The 24586-nt window shown below is 32.8% G+C and overlaps 2 protein-coding genes across 2 annotated transcripts in view; both read left to right on the top strand.

Annotated features, from left to right (window-relative positions):
* LOC111054651 overlaps positions 1 to 5841 on the top strand; it is a 96292-nt gene extending 90451 nt beyond the window's left edge. Inside the window, exons 7-8 of the mRNA XM_039429028.1 lie at positions 3577 to 3725; positions 5096 to 5841. Coding sequence (XP_039284962.1) covers positions 3577 to 3725; positions 5096 to 5288 — 342 coding nt within the window. The 3' untranslated portion in view covers positions 5289 to 5841. The remainder of the gene's footprint in view (positions 1 to 3576; positions 3726 to 5095) is intronic.
* Positions 5842 to 11599: 5758 nt separating this feature from the next.
* LOC111054645 (coiled-coil domain-containing protein 22 homolog) lies at positions 11600 to 24586 on the top strand. Its single transcript, XM_039429578.1, has 10 exons — positions 11600 to 11812; positions 12224 to 12398; positions 13942 to 14074; positions 15483 to 15647; positions 16850 to 17100; positions 17860 to 18057; positions 19368 to 19604; positions 20887 to 21029; positions 23209 to 23374; positions 24425 to 24586. Exons 1-10 carry the CDS (start codon positions 11763 to 11765, stop codon positions 24584 to 24586), a joined length of 1680 nt encoding a protein of 559 aa, XP_039285512.1. The 5' UTR covers positions 11600 to 11762.

Genomic DNA, 24586 nt, shown 5'->3' with positions numbered 1-24586 from the left:
TTTTTGTCAACTGTAGTTGTTAAGTTTTGATTGGCAACGGTAATTTGTTTGTGGATTTCTTGGTGGCAATCGGCCTTAATGTTATTTGTTATATCCTGAATAGGTGTAGTGATTTGTGTATTTAAGTTGTCTATCCTTTCATTGAGTTCACATGTAACCGTATCTAACCTTTCCGATAATCCTGCCGTAACTTTATCCTGACTTTCTTTTTGCAGGGTTATCATTGCTTTTAACTCTTCCCTATGACTCTCTACTTTAGTTTCAATATTATCCAACCGTTGTTCTACTGATTTTATAGCGCCTGTGGTCTCTCTCATACCCTGTTCCACTGTCTGTTTATTTTCCTCTTTTACTGTAGCAATCTCCTTTTTAATTTCCTGCATCATACTATCCATTGTTTTTTGTAACATAATGTTGAAAGTGCTACTCGTTTGTTCCATTATTACCTTTTGAAGCGGATCTAGTTCTGTGGTTGAAAACATACTCTGTTTGCCCAGGTGTGACTCGGCCTCCGGCGATGCGGGTTCTGCAGACTGCTCTTCGCCCCCTTCAAAGTTGATCTCTACTATCCGTTGATTCAAGGGTGTGTCAGCGGCGTCGATTCGAGTGGAGGATAGAGGTTGCAGACCTGGTGGATCGAAAATTATCGACCCGACGCTTCCTGGTTCCCTTTCTCGTGGCGTATTGGCATCTACCGTGGTGGGGTTTGATGTGCTCGGAGTCGACAAAGTGGGATCTGTGCAACCGCCGTACATATATGAAACTTCAGAGTTTGCGGGAGTGTGATTCATTATGTCAAATGTGATAAATGCTAATTAAACAGTGATAAAAATGATAAGCGAAAATGCTTAAAAAAGAGACACAACCGGGACTTACAGTGAACAGTGATGTGTAAAGTGTTTGGATACTCTTACAACCAGGTATTTATACTTAAGTTTTTTACAATGCTCTAGCGCCCTCAATGTTTTGTTGATTTATTTTTGGCTAGTTTACAGGCTGCGACTTATTTTCCAACCGGCTTAAACACCTAATATATTTTTGACTAGAAAGTAATAGCAGTTTAGGCTTATAAAATATAATCTCTCTCTATAAACATGTAATTTTTCACAGTACTAATAATATAAAATTTTCTTTAAAACATATAATTTCTCTCTATTTAAAGCTCTTGTTTCCCCAAAAAGTAATACAAATATTCCTTCGCCAGTTTTCCTCACAACTCGTATAAGTTAACTATAATTTTCACTATGGTTATTGACCTAATTTCAAGTAATTATTCAATGAGCTTGGCTCTCATCATCAGTCCCACGTTGGTACGACATGTCTTTCTGTCACGTTATTCTTTATTTAAAAATAACGATTAGCCTCCTGCTTGGCATCAGTCGGTAAAGCATGAGATTTGATATAATTAGGTCGTGGTTTTCTAATAGTATTCAGTCTTAAAGAATCTTGATAGGCCTAGATATGGGCTTCTCCAATACTCTTGTAATTCAATAATAATAAATATATATATATAATGATACTTATACTATAGAGATGAGGAATATAAAATAAATTGCACACCATGAAAATTTTACACATATATTACATAAATAATGCAAAGATCAGTCGAGGCAAAAAATATATATAGAGCGATAAAAAATATAATATAAAAATAGAACAATATTTGAAATCAATAAAAATATCACAGGCTAACTTTATATTCTAGATTTATGGCACGAATCATTACCATGTGCCTTTATCTTGAAATCATATGCATTCTTTGGCATGTAGCTGTGACATGTACTTGCTAATACTTGTCTGCTTGGATAATTCAATCATAATATGTGCTCTAAGATCAGCTTGATAAATTAGCCACTAATAATCCAAATATATCTATATATTAAAATCTCTAGTATTTAGTAGATTTATTTGTATCGAATATATATTTTTATCTCAGGGTGCAAGATTCGGCACCTGACGGAATAGGTAGAGCCATTCATCTAGTGAATTAGAACTATGATAAATTATCGCAAATTGTATTGCAAAAATTAAATATTGTATGCATACGTTTGATAGCCTAGATTTCGTACTTCTTTGATTAAATAGAAATTTCTAAAATATTGATCTATATATTTTCTTTCAATTAAATACCTTTAATACTAATTTTTACTTGCGCAAGTATTACTCTTATTAATTTCTTAATTTATAATAACCCTTTCGGCGAGCTAGCTTTGATCATCAGATTATTTCGAAGCACTAGGGCGCCCATCACTAAATTCAAATTTAAATCACTCACGTGTCGAAAATCTTCTTGTAAGCCGCCGATGTCGATCCAACTCCATGTGGTCCGGGAATATGGTAGCCGGAATCGTCTCCTCCAAGGGGTTATAAATTTAATTAAAATGAAAAATGACTTCTGCTTCACAATAGCATCACGAAGTCTTTTAAGAAATTTAATAATTTACTTTAACTTTAACTTTTACAAAATCATTAGTAAGGTACTTCGCTCTAAAATATTTGGGGTCCTCTTATGGTGGCATCTGGCTGGCGAGTGCTGGTTCTTCCTTCTCAAGTTTTACAGATCCTCTTTCCGACTTTCAAATTAGCATAAAATTTAAATATCTCAATCCTCCGCCATTAAATTCAAATAGATCTTACAAAAATGCCAAAATATTGCTTAGATTATATGATTAATAATTTCTTTGCATTCGAGCCATATTGATAACATAGATTACACAAATTTTTACACAAAATCTACTACAATTATATAAATATATATAAATATTTTTGAATTGGCCTACAGTTGCCGCCTATTAACTGCCGTTTTACTATTGGTGCATGCAAATTTTATTAGGTATTCATGCGCCTGGTAACTCTTATTTCCTGAATACATTAAATTATTTTTATTTGGTTTTTATTTATGCTCTTTGCATGCTAGTTAATATTATATATATTAATATTAATTCCATGCTAACTAATAATTAGCCACGTGGACGGGTGTTTTTTCACATTGCACACCGTCTGATTGCAATAAAGCTCTGCCAAGGGGTTTTGGTCAGATTCTACGTTCTTCGGTTTGATCGATCTCTAGGTCACCGATCCGTGAATACTTCTACATAACCTCAATCTTCAAATATTTTATAAATAATATATTTATGAGTAGTAAACTTTCTTCAAATCCTTTTTAAGTTCTTGTACCATTTAGCCAGAACAAGCTGATGCTATCTTATCTTGATTATTATCTGCTTGGCGATATTAGCCAATTACTTTATTTTTAGACCTATTACTATTTCTGTTAGGGCTTTTCATCTACCCAGATTTAAGATGTTACATGGTTTAATAATTTATTCATCTATCATTTTTTTCTTTATTCATTTTAATAAGGCTACTTATTGATGGTTTATTCCATCACCCTGCCAAGATAGTAATAATCTGCTTGACATAATAGTGAAATTTGGTTCATAAACATTGGATATTTTCCACTTATGCTATTTCTTCTTGATTGTGCCATCCATATCCTCAATAATCAATTTTATTGTACGGAAATCAAATTAGGTAAGCCTACTTCTTAGTAAAACTGATTTGTTGTTATTTCAGGTGGTTGTAGAAACGATGTCGGCACCCAACCCTTTCTGCCCGCACACGAAAGGCATGTGCTGCCTCATGCTGCTCCTCAACCTCGGATTAATTCTAGTCACACTTGGATTCGTCATTGTCATACAGTTCTTCGAACCACTCCTCGTTTGGTGAGCTAAACCTCCGAAACTCTCAATACACATATAGATAGATATTCCAGGAGGTCAGTTTCTTGACCAGAGTGTTTTTCTAAAAGTATTTACTTTATCAAATCAAATCTTATTATTTCAAAAAGCATTCCTGATGTGTAAGGTATAATAAAGTGCAGTTCACATTAAGTACAATTCCAAAAGAAAGTACAATTTAAAAATTAACAATAAAGTGAAAAATCTTCAAGATATGTGTCTTTGCTGGATGTGATAATCTCAACCTTGCTCTCTTCTCATATATATTCTCAATTCTCATGTTCCTGAGATGAGCATGTGTTCGAAGCACTTTTTTATGATAGTTCTAGAAGATCAACGAGAATTGTTGCTGAACTTAGATCAGAATTGAATTTAATAGAAAAATGGGTAATGGGTGAAATATAAGCTCATTGAATACGGTACCTTCCGGGACAATATATTCTACAATAAATTGTCTTTGAATTCAGATCCTCCCTGCACACAAACAAATCATCCACACAGGGATTATATTCATTATCTCTTTCTGTGTAGTTATGAAAAAATTGTAAAAACTAAAGATTCTTTTGAAAGTATAAAAAGGCTTGTTTCGGTTGTATCACTATTTATGATCAATCTCTAGTAAACTGAGTTTTAGTTTAAACTGAGTTCACCAGAGATTAATAATGGTTGAGTTTAAACTAAGTTTACCGGATATTGTTAATGGTGTAGCAAACCGAATCCGGTCCGAAACTGACGAGTTTCAGTTTAAACTAAGTTTACCAGAGATTGATAATGGTGTAACAACCGAATTCGGTCTTTCTACTTTTAATAAAAATCTATGGATTTGATAATTTTCCAGTCTTTCCTATTTAATATATTCATTAGGTACGGTGTATATATATTATTCTTCTTCTTCTTTATGTGCCGTCTCCTTTAAGAAGGTTGGCTATCAACATGGCAATTTTGATTTTGGAGGCAACCGCCCTGAACAGATCAATGGAACTACTGTTGTACCACTGTCTCAAGTTATTTAACCAGGAGATCCGTCTTCTTCCTATACTTCTTTTGCCTTGCATCTTTCCTTGTATGATGTTTTGCAAAAGTGTATATCTCTCTCCTCTCATTACATGACCCAGGTATTGCAGTTTCCTGATTTTGATGGTGATCATGATTTCTTTGTCCTTTCCCATTCTTCTTAATACTCCTTGCTGGTTGTTCTGCTAGTCCAGCTTATTCTGAGAATTCTTCTATAAGCCCACATCTCAAATGCTTCTAGCCGGTGTATATTATTGTTACACTATTATTTTGTTAAAATATGCCTTTCCATGAATGAATAGAATTGAATCTTTGAATTTTAACATTACTTTTTTCGTCAGGATCCTGGGCATCGTGTTCCTAGTATTCGGCTTCCTGACCCTGATCGGCAGCCTCATCTACTGCGTGACGGTTTGCCGGGATGTGAAGTCACCATCCCAGGTGGCCATGGAGGACCATTACTGGACCAGGCACTGGCAGAAGGGATTCGGAACTGTTCCTGAAATACACTACACCGCTCAGGACAAATATTAGTTCTTACAAATTATATTAATATAATGTACTAAAACCATAGAGAAAGCATGTAGGCGAGTAAGGTATAGTAAGATTCACTTTTCACACAACCTATTTGATAGCAATAACAGAAGCTTGTTAACAGTGTGAATTATAAGGCTATAGGAAGCATGATGCTATTCATAATTTATTATAATAAATTATTTTTTTATTATAATAAAAATAATTTATTATAATAAATTATGAATGACATCAATACTTCTCATTAAACCATACTTTGACAACCAAAATCGCAAGTGAATCTTACTAATGTATAGCAATAATGATATTGATGTATTAACTGCTGCAGTATGATTGTAACATTGTATAACATTATTGTATTTTAATGACATGATATTATGATAATAATGAACTGCAGTTTAAACAAGTACAATAATTAAAACCACTGTTGTACGATGGTAACATTAAATTTAATTGTATATAATGAGTGACAAAACTGCAGTTTGATAGTAAAATGTAGGTACTGGAATTTACTACACCATTCTGGACAGAAATATTAGTTGATAAAAATAATTTCAATGTACCTACTAGACCACTGTAAATAGAAAGAATAATAAAAATCTTAGTACCCTTTTTTGAAATATTTAATTACAACATGTTTCGGACATTGATGCCATTTTCAAGTGATATGAAATAAATAAATGTCCTTTATTTATTTAATTGAAGCTATTTTCAAGTGATATTAAATAAATAAAGGACATTTATTTATTTCATATCACTTGAAAATGGCATCAATGTCCGAAACATGTTGTAATTAAATATTTCAAAAAAGGGTACTACGATTTTTATTTTTATTTCTATTTCCATGAAAGTAGCCCTATACAGAAAATAGATAAACCGCTGTAGTAGGGTACGATAATAACATGTGTTGAATATAAAATTTTTGTATAGATATAAATGTACTACTGATTTTAACAATCCCAAGTCCCAACCGTAAAATACTTTTTAAATTTGTGTTAGATTGTTCGAATATGATGATGATAAAGTAACTTTAGTGATTACAAGTCTAACCAAAGCCACTATAATACAATAACCATTCTATAGTGTATTTTTTGTTGTTGTATGAATATCGTATAGTGAATAACATTAGTTTTCACATGTTGAAGATAGCTTATTAGAATAAGTTCTACTCCCTACTATCAGAAATATATGCAATATAATCATTGTGCAGTTTGATCAGGCTATTGGTGATCAGTTTGATCTCCTGCTGTCAATTATGATCATTGATCAGGCCCAGTTGAATGGAAGGAGGTAAAAAATTGTCTTCGCAAAAGATTACTAATATTTTATCGTTTGATGATAAGGTGTGGGTTTCACTTTGAAATGTCAGCATCCCTTGTAAATAACATGATGCTGACAGTTAAAAGTGGATCTCATTGGAGGAGATCCCATAAGATTTTAGCTGAGTCATGAAATTGATTTTACAGTTTGACAAATCAAATTAAAATTGCAACAGATAATTGGCAGTCATATTGTTATCTAGCAATATTTATTGTTTTTACCTGCATTGTCTTTGTATATGAATAAATAGATATTAGATATAGTTCAATATCAGATTGTTTAATAATACTTTTATTTTATTTTTTTAATATGAAGACTAGCATCATCAGTATATTATAAAAACCTGCTAATAGTCTTAAATTTATAAAATTTCAAGTGAATTAATAATCGCAGTTTGATGGAATCTGAAATTGATGGATGCGCAATGACAATTGAAAATGAATTATCATGGTTTAATACAAAAGATAAATCGATGTAGTTGTTGATTACTATTCGCTAGATAAATTGGGAAAAGGAGAGCTTGTGCGATCTTGTCCAACATAGGCTATAAGCAACTGGTTTTCAAAACAAGATGGAATGAAAACTTATTACCAAATAAAGTAGATACAACTAGGTTAATTATATACTTGAATTAACTAAATACAAGAAGTTTATTGGTCATCTTTTACATGTTTCCAAAATTTCAAATGTTATAAATATATTTTTCAATGATTTTAAGTACCTAACAAGCGAAATTTCTAACAAGCGAGATTTCTACTTTACTTCTTCATGACTTATCTAGATTCACCTGACCACAATTCATAATCATTTTTATTATACATGTAACTCTATAATAAGAAAATACTTCTTGATATTATTGTGACAGCTAATCTATGTAAATATTATGATCTGACATTATGTATTTATACGCGAGACATGTATTAATAAAAATACTGGACTTGATTTGTTAGATCAATAAGAAGTACCTTAACTGAATTTATTTTGTAATAATGAAAAATAAAACTACATTCGAAGAAGTAGACCTAATTGAAGTCATTCCAATTATTTACATTGAAATTATAGCCAAATCGTGAACTCCCCAAGACAGCTAAAGAAAAATCCTATGTCAGAGAAAACTTGAGATTGTTTTATTTTAGGACTATATAAGTAATCCCTTATACAGAGTGTTTCAGAAGTGGTGTCGAACATTTTAGGGTATTGTTCCTGGATGATAGGATACTACGAATGTCGTATTTTAAGTGTCCAAAACTCAGCGGTTATCCTACTTATAGCTGCCATTTTGTTTTTTCACTTGGGAATTTTTATCTCAAGAACGAAATGATGTATATTGATCTGAAATTAGGCATGAATATTTATGCTATAAACACTCAACTTTAAAAAATAAAATAAAAATCATTTTAAATTTTTGATGGCAAATTTCACGAAAACCGTTCACTTTACAGAAAATTTACAGAAGACAAAAAAATTAGCAAATTTTATCAAGATTTCAAGGATACCTTCACCTTAACTATTAAGATTGGTCAGAGAATAACAGAGAAATCAATTATTTTTGTACTGCATAAAATCAGCTGGATGGAGCCATACCGAGTTTCAAAGCTTCATCTTGAATACAATTGGAATTGAAAATTTAATATTGATGTTTAAATTGAGAAAAGTGGTCATGCATGCAATACGAAAGAAATTAATTTCTCTGTTATTCTCCAACCAATTTTCATGAATAAGGTATTTTTGAAATTTTGATAAAATTTGCTTAATTTTTTGTCCCCTGTAATTTTCTGTAAAGTGAACGGTTTTCGTGAAATTTGCCATCAAAAATTTAAAATGGCCGCCATCATTTTGAAAATTTACATCGAAATTTTTTTATTTTATTTTCTAAAGTTGAGTCTTCATAGCATGCCATTCTTCATTCATGCCAAATTTCAGATCAATACATCATTTCATTCTTGAGATAAAAATTCCCAAGTGAAAAACAAAATGGCAGCTATAAGGATAACCGCTGAGTTTTGGACACCTAAAATACGACATTTGGAGTTTCCTATCATCCAGGAACAATACCCTAAAATGTTCGACACTACTTCTGAAACACTCTGTATAACGCTTCCCATAATGAAAATCGTATATTTCTCTGAACTTCACTGATGAAAATCTAGGTTGAATAGCTCACCATAAATCAACATTTGAAAACATACAGAGAGAAATGGATTTTTTAGATGCATTTATGTGTGAAATGATTTAGAATTTGATTTTTATTGTAGCTTTCATTTGTAGTTCGGAATGAAACATTAATATTAATTATTTCAAACCAGGCTATATAATTAATTACATGATCATAATCCATTCTGAAGTGCCTTTTTGAGAAATACCAGCTCTGAAAGTTCACTGCAGAAAACCAAAGTGGAAATGTTTTCTAGAAATGAGATAAACTGAAAAAATAAGAACTTCAAGTAAGTGTCAAGATTATATTTTGAAAGATATAAATGTTAAAAATGTTCAATTCAAAGTTTTCAATAATTGAAGAGAAATGTATTTCAAAATTGAAAACAAGGGTTAAAATGAAAAACAATTCAAGCTGATGAAAAATGAAAGTATGAAACCAATCTTTTCATAGCAATATTATAGAGATGTATTATTGGAACTATTTAAATAGAATAAAAGGTAAGATTGTCAAGAATAATCAAATGAGAAATATATTGGATTCGCCTGAACAAAATTGAGAGCTTAAAAAACTCTTCATGAAAACTGTTTGTCCTTTATAAGTGGAACCATTGAATGAGGATGGAGATCCTCAGTAGGCATACTTACCGTCTGTTTTTTTCTAGTCTATTCAGAATAAACACATTCTTAAACTCCAGCGCTCATTGGAGTAACACATTGGAAAAGTAGCAGGAGAACTCTTTTGAAAAATATGTTTGGGGTGTGATAAAAGGGATGAAAACTATATATCAGAATAAAACTATATCTAAATCTGTATCAGGTCATTTGTTGAGCTTCTCTGGATCAAGTTTAAACATTTTTCGGTTATTTTTTTGTAAACGCTGAGAAAACGAATTAAGATGCAAGAAAACAATAAGAAATTGAAGTTTGATTTGGAATTACAAAGTTTTTGTAAATAGAAATTTCAAACGTAATTCTTGATTCTTCTTATTCAACTTATTCATTTATTATTATTATTTATTAATTCGTGGACAGAATCACAAATCATATAAATATGATTAGGAAGGAACAACAGGCTTGGCCCAAATCTATTCCATTCCCAATTTTGATAAATTAATAAAATATCCAAAAAATAGGTTATGTTTCTACTGTAAAACGTTCAAGTTCAATTTTCGTCCAAAAATATATAAATATAAGCTAAACATTTTGAATTTAGAGAAATTAAAACACCAAACTATAACACTAACTTCATTCAAATCTTTAGGCTATGTACACATGGTAGCGTCGCACCGCGCGGTTTGAGACGCGCGTCCGACCGCGCGGTGCGATATACAATGGAGATAATGGCAGTGTCCACATGCACAGCTCACTCAAATCTGGACGCGCCGCGCACTGCGCCGCCCAGACTTTCAACCTGAACCGCGCGGCGACAGCGCAGTTCCCAGTACACTACAGACAGTTGGACTGTACACATGAGAGCAGTCGGATGCGAGTTTTGATCTAGTTCACTTGTTTTGTGTAGTGATTTTACAGCAACTCTGTTCAATGTGCAGCCATGGAAATGAACAATTTTGACACAGAATTGTTTATGGAAGAAGTAAAAAGTCGACGTGTCATATGGGATATGGCGAGTCCTGATTACAAGAACAGAACAAGAACTTGATGTCAAGTCGTCTTTTACAATCTCCAACAACTCGTCAAAAGATGAAATCGACATTCGCAAATAGTTAAAAAATTTGGGTTTGTATTTCCTCAAGTTAGGGTAAAGTGTCACAAAAGCACCATGCGTTAATCTATTGGTCAAAATAGGGTGAACGCAATAGTTTCTTTGCCTTCGTTTTCTCGCTTTATATCTACGATACACAAGCCACATATATGTTACCTCTTCAACTTCCATTGCTAAACTGGAGGTGGACGCCGCGTATAAAACGCTTGCATGTGTACAACTGCAGAATTTTGGACGCGCGTCGCACCGCGCGGTACGACGCTACCATGTGTACATAGCCTTACAGTCTAGTCATCGATTCCAAACTGATATTATCTTGTCATCTCACTTGACTTGATAAGTGAAAAATGAACAAGGATGAATTTTTCTATTGTGAGATTTGATCTAACTGCACTCTAGCATGCTTCCCGCCATACATCCAGCATCCAGCAATGCAAGAACAGAAGAACTGATAGTAAGATGACTAGTAGGTGCCTTTTTGATAAATCTGTTTCTCTGATTGGTTCTCCTGGAATTAATTATTGTTAAAATTTAACCTGCTTTTGTACAACCGGGCCTAAAAACTTGGTTTATCCAAGGAAAAAGCGTTAATCCTGAGGAAAAGCGCCTGGAGTTTAATTATTCAGCATTTCAGCAAGTATAAATAACTGCATAGTGGCCTATGCAGTTATAGAAACGAGGGCAATCATTTGTCTAAAGAATAAAATTTATTTTTTAGACAAATGAATTAATATTTATGAAAATAGAATTGAATTTTATTTGCAATATTATCTTACTACGTACCTATATAATTATTATCTAAAAATTATATATTTTAGTTTTATACCGGTAATAAATTCTAGGAATTCTAGCTGTCATTAAGAATTTTTGGACAGCAACAATGGTAGTTTTCATTTTTTAATGTTGTTTTCCGTCAGAAACGGAATGTATAATAGTATTATGTTGTCAAAAACTTTCTGAGGAAAAGCGCTTGGACTTTAATTTATTATTTTTTGTACTACCGCTTTTCCAGTAGTTTTCCAAGAATCGACTTTTGCAACACTTTATCGACTCAGATTGCAAGTCGATTCCCGATAAAAAACCAAAGTCGACTTTAGAGTCGACTCACCCAGATTTGACAATTTACTAAATGAACATAACCTTAAAAAGTTCCGAGAACTGAGGAGAAATTATTGGAAATTATAATAATAGTAAAAAATACCGGTATTACATAATGCTTTGCTCAGTTTTATTATAAAGATAGCCAATACCAGATTCATGTAGAAGTTTTGGGTATGGAGGAAGTAGATAAAATAATTATACATTCACTGAAAGATGTTGGATGGTAAGTTTGATATTATATTTACATTATTTAAGGAATTGTAAGTTTTAAATTGATATACTATTGCTACTAGGCGTTACTCATCAAACTCTATTAAATTTTTGTTGGAAACAAACTTCGAATAAAAACATAATATTATATTTTATACGAAGGTAATCTTTTACTGTAAGTTGGGCTACCGCCTACCGCAGAGTCTGTACCATAATATTTGGTTTGTATAAACTCACGATTTATGATTATTAATGGTTTTATGAATCTTTGGCTGCTCTTATACGTTTATTAAAACACATTTTATGTGTTTATTTGAGTTGTAATTACATTTGGCTAGTTGGTTTTTTAAATCTTATATGTTACTAGGTTACCTGTATTCTAGTTACAGCGCCAAATAATAATATTTTTAAATTGATTTCTCAGTGATATCGACGATGAAATTAAGAGCTTACAACAATTTACAACCGAACTGGTTGTTGAAGCTGCCGTTAAATGTTTGGATGTAATTGTTACACCAAAACTAGGTCTTCCAACATCTCTACCTCAATCCATGTCGGCGAGATTTAGGCTTGGGACAACCATTGCCGAAGCTTGCTTGGTAAGTAGGTTTTTTTATTATTCCCTTATCAATTATACTATTTATACTGTTATATTATAAGTCAAAAGGTAGAATGGAAAAGGTAGAAAGCCGTCTGCCAAATCTGCAGACTATTTTATTCATGCAGAATAGTCAGTGGCCGTTTTCACAGTTACCGAATTTGTGACGACACTTGTTTTAACACTCATCGATTGTCGGACAACATTTATGGTCACGACACATTGTTGGACATAGCTGATCCGTTTTAGAGTATCTTATCGAAATCGACCCACTTTTTTAATGCTGCTTGGGCTCAATTTTGTAACTTTCTTATTGAACCCATAGTACCGTTCAAAATCATGTTCAAAAATATCGAAGACAAAGCGATGTCGGCCGACATGTGTGGGAGCAATGCTTTCAATGACACGACAGTTGATCTGTCGGCCGGTACCTTTGGTGCCTATGAAAGATAAAGATTTCTCATGTCGGTGAGAAATCGGTCAGCATGCCATAGTCAACCGCACGAAAATAGTCCGATGGAAATTGGAACAGATTAGAATGCAATGTTGCCAAGAGTTGATTATAAATGACAATTTATACGACAACGTCTATTGGTGGGGGGAGGAGTGAGGTGGTACTCAGACGTTCCAAGTTAAATCGGACTATTTTCGTGGGGTTGACTGTAGTCACAGTCATAGATCAAGTCTATTGAGAAGTACGTACAATACCTACCCATCAGGAGCCATACGGCTTTTCAACAAATTTCCTAGAGAATTGAGGAACGTGTACCACGTGGAATATACTGATAGCAGTGAAGAAGATACTCTTCGACAGGTGAATCCACTCCATGAACTTAATCACCGTAGAACGACGTTATTGCATTGGTATCACATTTGATCATTGATCGGTTTGTGATTCATTGAATCCGTTCGATGACAAGGTGGTTGAATTTGATTGGATTTTCGTGCAACTAGCCGTCATTATATCAAGGAGTCACTTAAATCTATAGGCTAGTGAGATTCACTTTAAACTCTCAGAATTGGTAGAGAGTTAGTGGGGAGGATATTTTTAATATTCTTTCCAAAGAATGGACATTGATATGTCCGCCAATTTATGTAGATGCATAACAATATCATTATAGTTATTATATTACAAATTGCTTTTTCATATCATATACAGTTCAATAATTATTTTCTTAGTCTCCATTATGTAAATTCATCTATAATTTTGCTGTATTGTAAGCTATTGTATATAAGTGTATAAGCCAGTATATATTGTAATCTACGTAAATAAAGTACTCAATCAATCCCATGAAGTTTTCTTTTTTATCTCTAAAGAGTAATGCCAATATAAGGTTTCAGTTTAGTTGAGACTGTCGGAATGGGAAGCTGTGGTGTCATTTGTAAGGTATGCTTACAGTTTAAAGTAAACCTCACTACATGCTTGTCTCCCTTCTTTATTCAAGATTGTATATTGTTAACGGCATCTTTCTCAATCCAATAATTCAACTTAAAATTGTTCTATTTTAAAAATACATTAATTAAACTGTTTTTTTTTGTTTCAGGAACTTGGCTACAATGGGGAAATGGGATACCAAACGTTTCTTTACCCTAGCGAAGCAGAGCTCCGTAAAATCTTTGTTTTCCTTATAGAGAAATTACCCAAAGATTCTGATAAAGGAACATCTCAAGATGATGGTCAGTATTAATAGGTTCAAATTGATATATTCATCACCCTACCTATCTTTCTTGTCAACTTCAAATAATGTAATGCTTGTCTGTGCCTTCTATAACTCATCAATCATTCATCATAGTTGATTATTCTGAAAGCATATTTTATGAAATTTGTGTGTTTAGATTGATTGCAGATAATATACTTGTGTATTCATGACATACAATGCATCTATGTGGCCATAGATATGAATGTTAACTATGTTTTACGTAGCAATCAGAATATTGGAAGAAATTAGAATGTATCGAGTACCCTTCTATTTACAAGTACAAGATATGAGTTGTGATAAAATGAAAGGGTACGTGATATATTATGTTTCAATATTTTCAGTAGCCCTAAAAATAAAAGTGATTATTCAACCATGAAAATGTAGATTTATGTGACCGTAGATAATAAGATGTATAGTTGTATAATTTATGTAATCATATGAATGTATAGTACTTTAATAGAAGTAATGTACTTCTAAATTTCTTAAACAAACAAGTCAAGTATGGCTGAATTCAGCCATAGATACATTTCGAATTGACGACCAATCAGGTATGGGTAGACGGAGATAGATATGTCACGAGGCGTGTCTAGTCTCTTAACTATATTGTTACCAAAAGTTTTTTAACCAGATCACTCCCGTGTTATCGGATGGGCACGTTAAATTGTCGGTTCCGGCTGAAGTATGACAGTCGTAAGGCCCATTGACGGCTTAAATTATATAACTTTGTTAAAGTTCTGACACTGTGTTACTAGTAAATATTTGAAAAAACACTTACTTTTTTGGAGTCTTGAGGAATGCATTTCACTCCTGAAGAGGAGCTTCATCAGCTTCATCATCAAATGTTTTTTCAAATATTTACTAGTAACACAGTGTCAGAACTTCAACAAAGTTATTATATATAGTGTTTCGTCATGGAAAGCAACTTCAAATTAAATTATATACTCAGGCGTTGGGACTTTCCCGCAATGGAATCCCCACCAACATGAGCCATACGAATTTACTCTTTTACTATATTGTTATTACTTATTTGTTTCTATTCCAAAGATTTCTATGGCGTTTGGGAGAGGATAACTGAAGAGAACAAGTAAAAGAAGTGAGAAGAAGAGGATAAGATTAAAAATGAGCTGAAAGAAGAAGGTTTCAGTGTATTCTTCATCTTCTTCTTCCTCTTCCTTTTCATTCACTGTAATTTATTATTCATTTATTAAAGCAATAACAAATAATATAGCAATGATAAGAGAGATAGGAGAGAGCAACTGGCTCAGCCCAAAACTGCTCTTATCAAAATTTCTTCTCATGTACATGTGCACTATAGAGTTGCAGACATAGTGTATGTACAGTTGTTTTGTTGATAATTTTGTGTGACAATTATTATTTGTCGGCAGACGGAGTGCTAACTCTGCGCCAACAGATCGGCGAATGTCTGAAGGCATCGTTGGCGAGGCCATGGGTGCGAAGTAGGGGCGCCGTCGAATACATTCCATTTCTAGCCGAACCTCTCGAGACGGGAATATCGTTGCCTGGACAGAAACGCGACTGCACTCCACAAGGTAATCTATTTCAACTTGTTCAAAGTGTCATAGAAAGCCAACGTTCTGTCAGATAAATTCATCTTTTATATATTTCCTCTATGGTTCTGTGTTGAAAGTTTACTATAAAGTCTATGTTCTGTCAGATAAATATTTTATATTTTATATATTTTCTCTATGGTTCTGTGTTGAAAGTTAAATATGAAGTAAATAAAAATAGAAATCGAAGTAGGCCTACCCTTTTAAAAATTATTTTTTCACAACATGTTTCGGCTATATATAATGCCATTGTAAAAATAAATTATTATTGTTTGATAATGGCATTATATAGCCTAAACATTATATAGCATTATTTGGCGACTATGTGTCACCCCGATAACTTGACACCCCGTCAACCTGTCCCCTTTTAAAACCAGTTTTGAGGGGACAGGTCGACGTGAGCCGTCCTCGTCAACTTTTCTACTTCCTAAGCAGAATACAACTTGTCGGGGGGTCACTCTGACGCGAGGGTGTGAGGTGTCAGGTTGTCGTTTACGGTTATGACAAGTTGGCACCTCGGTCCAGTAGGTGACAAGCTGTCGGGGTGACAACTTGACGGCAATGTTATATATTTATGAGGGTACAGATTGTCGTCTACAGTCACGACAACCTATCATCTCGACTCCACACCACAAGAAGTCATCCTTCCAGTTGGCTCTTCATTTTAAAGTTGGAAACATGTGACAAAATAATTTTAAAAAGGGTACTTAGATTTATATTTTTATTTATATTCAGAAGCAGCCTTAAAGGAAAAAAAACAATCTAATATAAAGTCTACGTTCTGTCATATATAAATATATCTTTTATATCCGATATATTTTCTTTATGGTTTTGAGTTGAGTATACTAGAGACTGGTGTATCAACCGGAACTAGTATCTGAAAAAATGTTTGATAAACCAGTTGTTTTGATAACGTAAAGTCGTTTTCATCCAATCTATTTATTTATCCATTTGTACTAGCTGTTGTAACTACTACTGTGGTGTTGAATAATAAAATTATATTGATTTGGAAAAAAAAACATTTTAAAATGGCTGGAAAGCTGGAACTAATAATGTAAAAGTTGAAAAAGGGTTCTATGTTGTTATTTCCATATTAATTGAAAATATATATATTAAAATTAATATTATTTATTAAAAAATACATCTATTTAGTTTTTCGTGATAATTGTGTTTAAATGTGGCAGCGTGGAGAGACTACTGTGTGAATGAGCTGCCGTTTGTTCACGAGCAGTTGAAAGTGAGACAACTGCTGGCGCCTTCGCTATTGGTGGAGAACGCCTGTGGCCTGGTGGGTGGAGGAGGGGCAAACAGCCTAGTCAGCACTCCGACTGGCCCCTCAGGGGTGGCGGCCTGCTGGGGTGGCAGGGAGGCCACCAATCACAGGCCCCAGAACATGTCCTGGCTGGCGGTCAGGGAGAAGCTGGTGCATCGCAGTGTGAGTTCAATTATCACTAAGTTAGATTGATTTCTATTCGATGACGTAGTGAAGTTTGGACAGTGATGACCACTCTACCATTTTATTTGTCGTTATTGTCTATAACATGTTGTAATTACTACTGTGGTGTCGAATAATTGTATTTATTTACGCTCTCCTAATAATTTTGTCTGAATATGACTCCACCACAACATATTTGTTTGAATAACTCGACGACATCAATAAATCACCAATGCAGTAGTAAGCTTCCCTTTCAACTGTTAGCTTTGATTATATTCATTATAAATTCTAAAAACGTATATAACACTCTAAAACGTAATTGGTGATATTTTTAACTTTTACTTTTTATTAAATTTTTTTCAAAAGGGTATTATGGTATTATTTTACAAATGAAAAAAAATATAAGAAATTCATTTTTTTATTCAATCTTGTACAATTATGTTGCATTAGTATGTAACACAACGGTTGCATACAATATAAACAATCATATTGCATTAGTATACATATGTTGCAGTGTAATAAATTATTTCTCTTCTTTCTGAATACTTATATGAGAAGGCACAAAAAGCCATCCCAAAAAATGTCTCTTTTCAAATTTATACTACAGTCTAAATCAACTTGTAGGCTATTTCACTTTCTACTTTTTAAAAGGATGCTAACAGTGTGAGGTAACACATAATATCGTGATGAAAATTATAATGCGCATAATACTAGACAAGAGAATGTTTGGTAGAATTTGACTTTCAACTTTTGTTCCAGGAAAATCTAAGAGCGAAAAGTGAACCGCCGAAAAGTGAACAAATGCAAAAATCAATGGACAGCCATGTTGAAGCGGAAGCCGATGCAAAAAGTGAAGAACAAAGAATGGAAGAGGAGAGGGTTGCCATAGAACAATTGAGGGAGAAAATTGATGAACTGAAAACTTTGTCGAAAACTCTCAATGCCAAACTAGTCAATGTAAGCTTTAACATCAATATTCGTTCGTTTAGTGTCGATTACCAAATAACATAAGATTTTATTTATTAGAAAATTCAAATCAACTTATTGAAATGAATACTTGTAGAATTATAAATTGTATTCATGAGATGTTTTTAGTGAGTGTCTACTCGTTTGATAAGTCAAATGGCATGAATTATCCAGATACTGTTGTTGGTGAGATGTTATAACATCTATCCATAATAAAAACACTGGGATGTTGTCAGAAATATTACCAATTTATTGTAAAATTACATACATGTTCCAACACCAATGACGTCATCTTCATGACATTGTTGACATTGGATGAATTCTTATTTCATTAATAATAATAATAATTACTCTGATTGCCAATGAATTGCAACCAGAGGAGTTTATTGACAAGAATATTAGTCAAATAGCATTCATTATTCATGATTTTCTTCTACATCCAATCCACCTTCCTTTATTAGAAGAAATGCCAAAAAGCCAAGTACAGGCATTCATTTTCAACGTAAAGTTACCGCTTTCGCTTGATACGGCGTGGACCTTGCACTACCAAGCTACTCCAGTGAGAACTTTATTCAAATTGTTCATAATAGATTGATAAAAAAATGTTATATTGCTAGAATGGAAAATCTGGCTCTAAACTTTGTAAAATTACGCACATTTTTTATATTGATGATTCGAGTATAAGATTTCTGTTTTTAACCAGTTTTACAACTGTCTAAATTCAAAATTATTAGCTTTTTAGTGTAAATGGACTAAATTACAGAAAAGTGAAATCATAACCCTATTTCGGACTTTTATAACGTTACCTCAATTTGAGAGAGAAATAGGACAAGGAGTATCCTTAGTTTTTCTATCCCGGTTAGTGCTTTCTTGTAAAACTATTTCAATAATAAAATCCCTTGATAAAAATCCTGAATAAAAGGGTAAGCCACATAATCTAAATAAAGAAATGAAAAAACTCGTTTTTCGGGAAAAATGTCACGTTTTTCGGAAAAAAATGTCTATTAATAAATAATGAAGGTAATAATAAAAATCCGAAACCTGATATGATTGATACAATATTTTTGTCTTGATTGTTAATAGGTATATTTCCTCACTGTATTCAATTCAATTTATTACTATTACACACAAAACATTACATCAATATCAGAATCATCACTAAAGTACATCAAACATTACATAATAAAAAGGAGACTAATTCAAAATACGAATGTAGACGAATAATAGGAAATTCAAAACAAAATTTGTTTGATAAAATATTTTTGGCGTGATTGAAAAGATGTATTTTATTGTGATTGCAGATTGGAAAAGAGACAGAGAAAGAAGTGGAAATAGCAAAAGCGCGCAAAAGAGACTCGGAAATGAGACAGAAAACGGTGGATCTGCTGCCGGACAGTGATGCCAACATTGCAAAGTTGGAAGCAATGCTGCAAGCTTCGGTTCAGCGCATGATAACACTGGCTGAGAAGTGGGAGAAGCACAGGGCGCCTCTAATTGAAAGCTATCGGGAGGCTAGGAAACGCATTGCTAGTAGGAATGTGAGTATTATGAATCATTAATTATTTCTATAATCCAAGGCTAAACAAACAAAAACAATATAGAGAACAACAATTTTCCAGTGATCTAGTGAATAAAATAGTCTATAGAGTAATACAAGTTGAGACTTGAGCCTTTCACAACATAATATCAGCGTTGCCAGATTGTATGAAGTTGCGTACGACCTCTTCGAATTTCCAGTCGATCCACAGATCTGTATGCATTCTTTCATCCACCATATTACGGTATTGCAGAATGGGAATTGGTAATTGACTTAACATAAGAAAATTCATTTTTCTCAATAAAACTGCAAAAATGTGTTTCTTCTTTTGAGGATTACGTCTTTCAGAATCATGAAATGTAGTCATAATGTAATAATTCATTTCAAAACGACGGGAATAATGTTCCCTACCATTGGTTTCTGAATATTTTTTCCCGTTCCATAGTACTTCTTCTTCTTTCATTTATGAATAATATGTTAGTCAGACACCCGGTTGCACAAGAATATGTTAAATTTTAATCCCGATTAAGTGCCATGAGAACCAATCAGAGAAGGTTTCTTCTCAGAAAAGCCTTCTCTGATTGGTTCTTGTGGAAATTAATAATGATTAAAATTCAACAGGTCTTTGTGCAACCGGACCAGAGTAATTTTGACAAGAAAAGATGCAATTTGTACATGCTAGAAACGTTTTTGGTAAAGAATAATTGTGGGTGGTGATAGCGAAAAAGTTTTTCAGAAATGATTAAATTATATTTTATACTCTAGAACATGGTACGCCATAGTGGAGTAGGTCAATTTTCACACAGAAAAAACTAAACAAGTAGAGGACACATTATAAGAATTTTTTGTAACTAACTATTGTATGTAATATTGTAATTTATCTAATATTTTGTGTAATTGATGTTGTAGTTTTAGTTTTTTTTTTGGGAAATAAACATTTATTTATTTATTATTTATTTATTCTTCCAATTTTGAAATTAGTCGGAAGAACATGGTTTGGTCTCTGTGAGTCTCAAAGTGAGTGGAGCGGCTGTTTGGCATGCAATCTATACTGAATTGTATGCTAGATAAAAGGCTGGAAATTGAAATATATTTGACTATGTAATGAATGATTGAATATTTATAGAAATTTGATTTACATAATAGAAATAATTGTTTTTTTTAGCTGATTGTTTCATTTTAATGATTTAATATTCATAGAAATTTGATGTAAACAATGTAAGTTTATTGTTTTTGTAGCTGCATTTTTTCGTTTTAATATATTTAAAATTTTTGGGTGCTAGACGGAGAGCGTGAGACAACAAGAGACGACGAGAGAGATGAGAGAGAAGCTGAGAGAGCTCGCCGATCAACTGCGCAACAAAGAAACATTCCAAACAAGACTGCAAGAAGACATTGAAAAATTGCCCAAGGATATCGTAACAAGGTAATATCACAGAGAAAAGATAACTCAATAATAAAAACCGGGTTTAATAGAATAATTTATATACATTACTTTTATTAAATTATATTACTATAGTAAGGTTCACGTTATAATGGCAGTGGATAAAGATAAAAGAATAGCGATGCCGATTCTCTGTATTAATCAATTATATTTCTACACTGTCAAAAACATAATTGGCATCGTTGTGGACCTAGAAAAGGATATTACCACTGGCTTAGTCAAATGATAGACAAGGATAGCAAAACCAAAGTTGATCAAATACTGTCATTATAACGTGGACCTCACTATAGCAAGTTAACTCTTTACTACGTAGACTACTCCACAGATTCAAGACTATTTAGTCTATGATAGTATGTAGGTCTGTCTACTCCAAGGATATATAGCTATTGTATATACTAGAATGTTAATTCAATATTTCTCTCTTCACTGTCCATTCCCATAATAAAATTATAACCATAAAATAATAATTTATTAATTTCTCTGGATGTTGGACGACACATCCAGAAGAGCTTATTCATAAATTCAGGAACATTACATATTATTTTCTCATACATTTTCAATAATATGAGAAAGTGGTAATTGAGTGTAATATTTCTAATCAATTTATTAATTCAAGCCATCTAAATTCAATATTTATAGTTTTCATGTCTATTTTGGACTAGAATTTTGTGAAAATTGTACACGTGAAATTCTAACCTCATCTTGGACTGTGTCACCTACAAATTTGGAAGAAAAATAGCACAAGGACTACCCTATTATTTTATCTACCAATGTTATTACATTAGTCTCATTTGTATTGCAAATAAATGAAATATGATGTTTATAGAAATAATATAGCAATATTCAAAGTTTCAAAATGATACCACACTATACAGGGCCTTTCTAGATGATGGACACATTTTCAAAAATTGGTATTTATTAAAGTAAAAATGCAAAATGGACAACCTTTTTTTTAATACCTTACAAGTGTTTAATGTGGCCTCCGGCTGCTGCATGGCAAACATCTACGCGGTAGCCAAACTCGTGCCACACGCGAGAAAGCGTATCTGGTGTTATTGAGTGCACGGCAGCAGTGATACGGTTCCGCAGATCGTGCAGCAGCCGGAGACTATATTGAACACTTGTAAGGTATTAAAAAAAACTTTGAACCATTCTCTTTCCATTGGTATGAAGGTTGTTCATTTTGCATTTCTACTTTAATAAATACCAATTTTTGAAAATGGGTCCATCATTTAGAAAGACCCTCGCTTTCTCGCGTGTGAGACGAGTTTGGCTACCGCGTAGATGTTTGCCATGCAGTAGCCGGAGGCCACATTGAACACTTGTAATGTATTAAAAAAACTTTGAAACTTTCTTTTTCCATTTTGCATTTTTACTTTAATGAATACCAGTTTTTGAAAATGGGTCCATCTTTTAGAAAGATCCTGTATAATAAAATATATGTGTCGAGGTTATCATCAAATCAATACAAATTTATGCTACAACAGATTAATACAAAAAAAAACAAAAAATCTATAACTATATCTATTACCCAAACTATAATTATATGGTTATAATAATTATACTACTGTAGTATACTATATTATGGTTACCATAGTATATGGTAATATCACAGAGAAAAGATAGCACAATTATAAAAACCGGACTTATGAATATAAATTCAATATTTCTCTCTTCTCTGTCTATTTCCATAATAAAATTACAACCATACAGGAAATATAGCATAAGAAGAAATCTCATGGAATAGGGCGTTTATCTTCCAAATTACACTGTTAACTCAAGCCAATTGTCCAATAATAATAGACATTAGAAAGTAGTTGACAGTAATAGGTTTCATTTAACAAAAAACAGGCTTGAAATTTGAGACATAAATGACCTATGCCATGGGATATCTTTATGCTACCTTTTCTCTATGGTAATATTCATCTAATTACTACACTTGCAACCAATTCCACTTCCACTTTTTCATTTTTTAATAAAGAACTTAATACCTTCATTTTCCAGAATTTGAATACTTAGTCAAGTGCACGTTATCTGCAGGTTAATGTTACTAATATTATGCTACTGGATTCTACTTATAACAGAATGTTAGATTTGAAATAATTGTCATCAGTACAATAGTACAATGTATAGCCTATTAATCGGGTTTCTTACTTTACAGGCCAGCTTATACGAGGCGAATTATGGAAATAATTGGTAATATTAGAAAACAGAAAGAGGATATTGATAAAATTGTAAAAGATACCAAACAGTTACAGAAAGACATCAATAACGAATCCGGGAAACTGGAAAGATCATTCACCGTCGCTGATGATCTTATATTCAGGGTAATACCATATTTCAAATTCACTTATTCTATTTTTCTTTTCTATTTGATTCCACATTTTATTTGAAAATTTGAATATTTTCTTATTCAGATCGGTATGTCAAAAGTTATTTGTAAGTTTTGATCGCTAAGTGACCTTATACGCCCTTCACCTCTTGGACATACTAAAATTGAGTGCATCAAATAATTCTAATGGAACATTATTTTAGGAACCTTTATACTTACGCGGATTCACTATGCGAGGACAATGAAGTAAGCTAGAAATTTGGGTTTTTTCGAAAGTGAAGAAATTTGCTATTTTAAAGTGCATTCAAAGTATATATCAAAATCTGTATCTTATGCTATAGAGGATGAAATTACGCCCAGAGGAATTTTGAGTTATACAGTTAGATGGTAGCAATCAGAAGATATTGTTGATCAAAAACTGAAATTCATCAAAATTTGACTCATTTTTGGAAGATTGTAACTCAGTACTTATTGAAGATAGACAGGTGTAAATGATTTAATTTTATTGAAAATTTTATCAGCTCAAATTCAAGTTTTTTGAGACACTCCTTATTCAGCACAAGGAAATTCAGCATGCGAAAATTGGTTCTAGTAAGTTATATGTATCCAAACAACATACTAAACAATCAGAACTACAGTATATTTTGCAAGCATCAATGAATATAGTGACTGAACTGCTTAGAGAAAACATACACATATTCCTTATTCACATAATATGCTTAATGTAATAATTAGCTTCCATAACAGACTCACTAGAACATCATTTTATTCAATCTAGTGCAAAGCGCATTCAATTACATCTTATGTTAGTATCGATACATACTGTGAATTATCGATAGTAACTATCTATCTTATCTGATAAAGCATAAATGCCACCCATTTTATGATTATATAGTTATTTATATCAGAGATCAATATCTTGTGAAGATTTTTGGGGTTGATGACAGATGTTGAGGGAGAACTTATGTAATAATTTATTGACTGTTTGTTGTAAAAAAACTTGACGTCATTTGGTGATTTGGATTGGAACTCCTTATTTTTGTAGGATGCGAAACGCGATGAGTCGTCTAAAAAGGCGTACATAATGTTGGCAAAACTGCACTCTGAGTTCGGGGAGTTGGTGGCTATGGTGGAGGAAAATGGAGCCATTGTCCGCGAAATAAGAGATCTTGAGGAACAGGTGAGTGATATTATTATCGAATATTAG

The sequence above is a fragment of the Nilaparvata lugens genome, chromosome 5 (assembly GCF_014356525.2).
Source record: "Nilaparvata lugens isolate BPH chromosome 5, ASM1435652v1, whole genome shotgun sequence".
Taxonomy (NCBI): domain Eukaryota; kingdom Metazoa; phylum Arthropoda; class Insecta; order Hemiptera; family Delphacidae; genus Nilaparvata; species Nilaparvata lugens.
The sequence above is the reverse complement of the archived record's forward strand: the minus strand, read 5'-3'. Positions and strand labels throughout refer to the sequence as shown.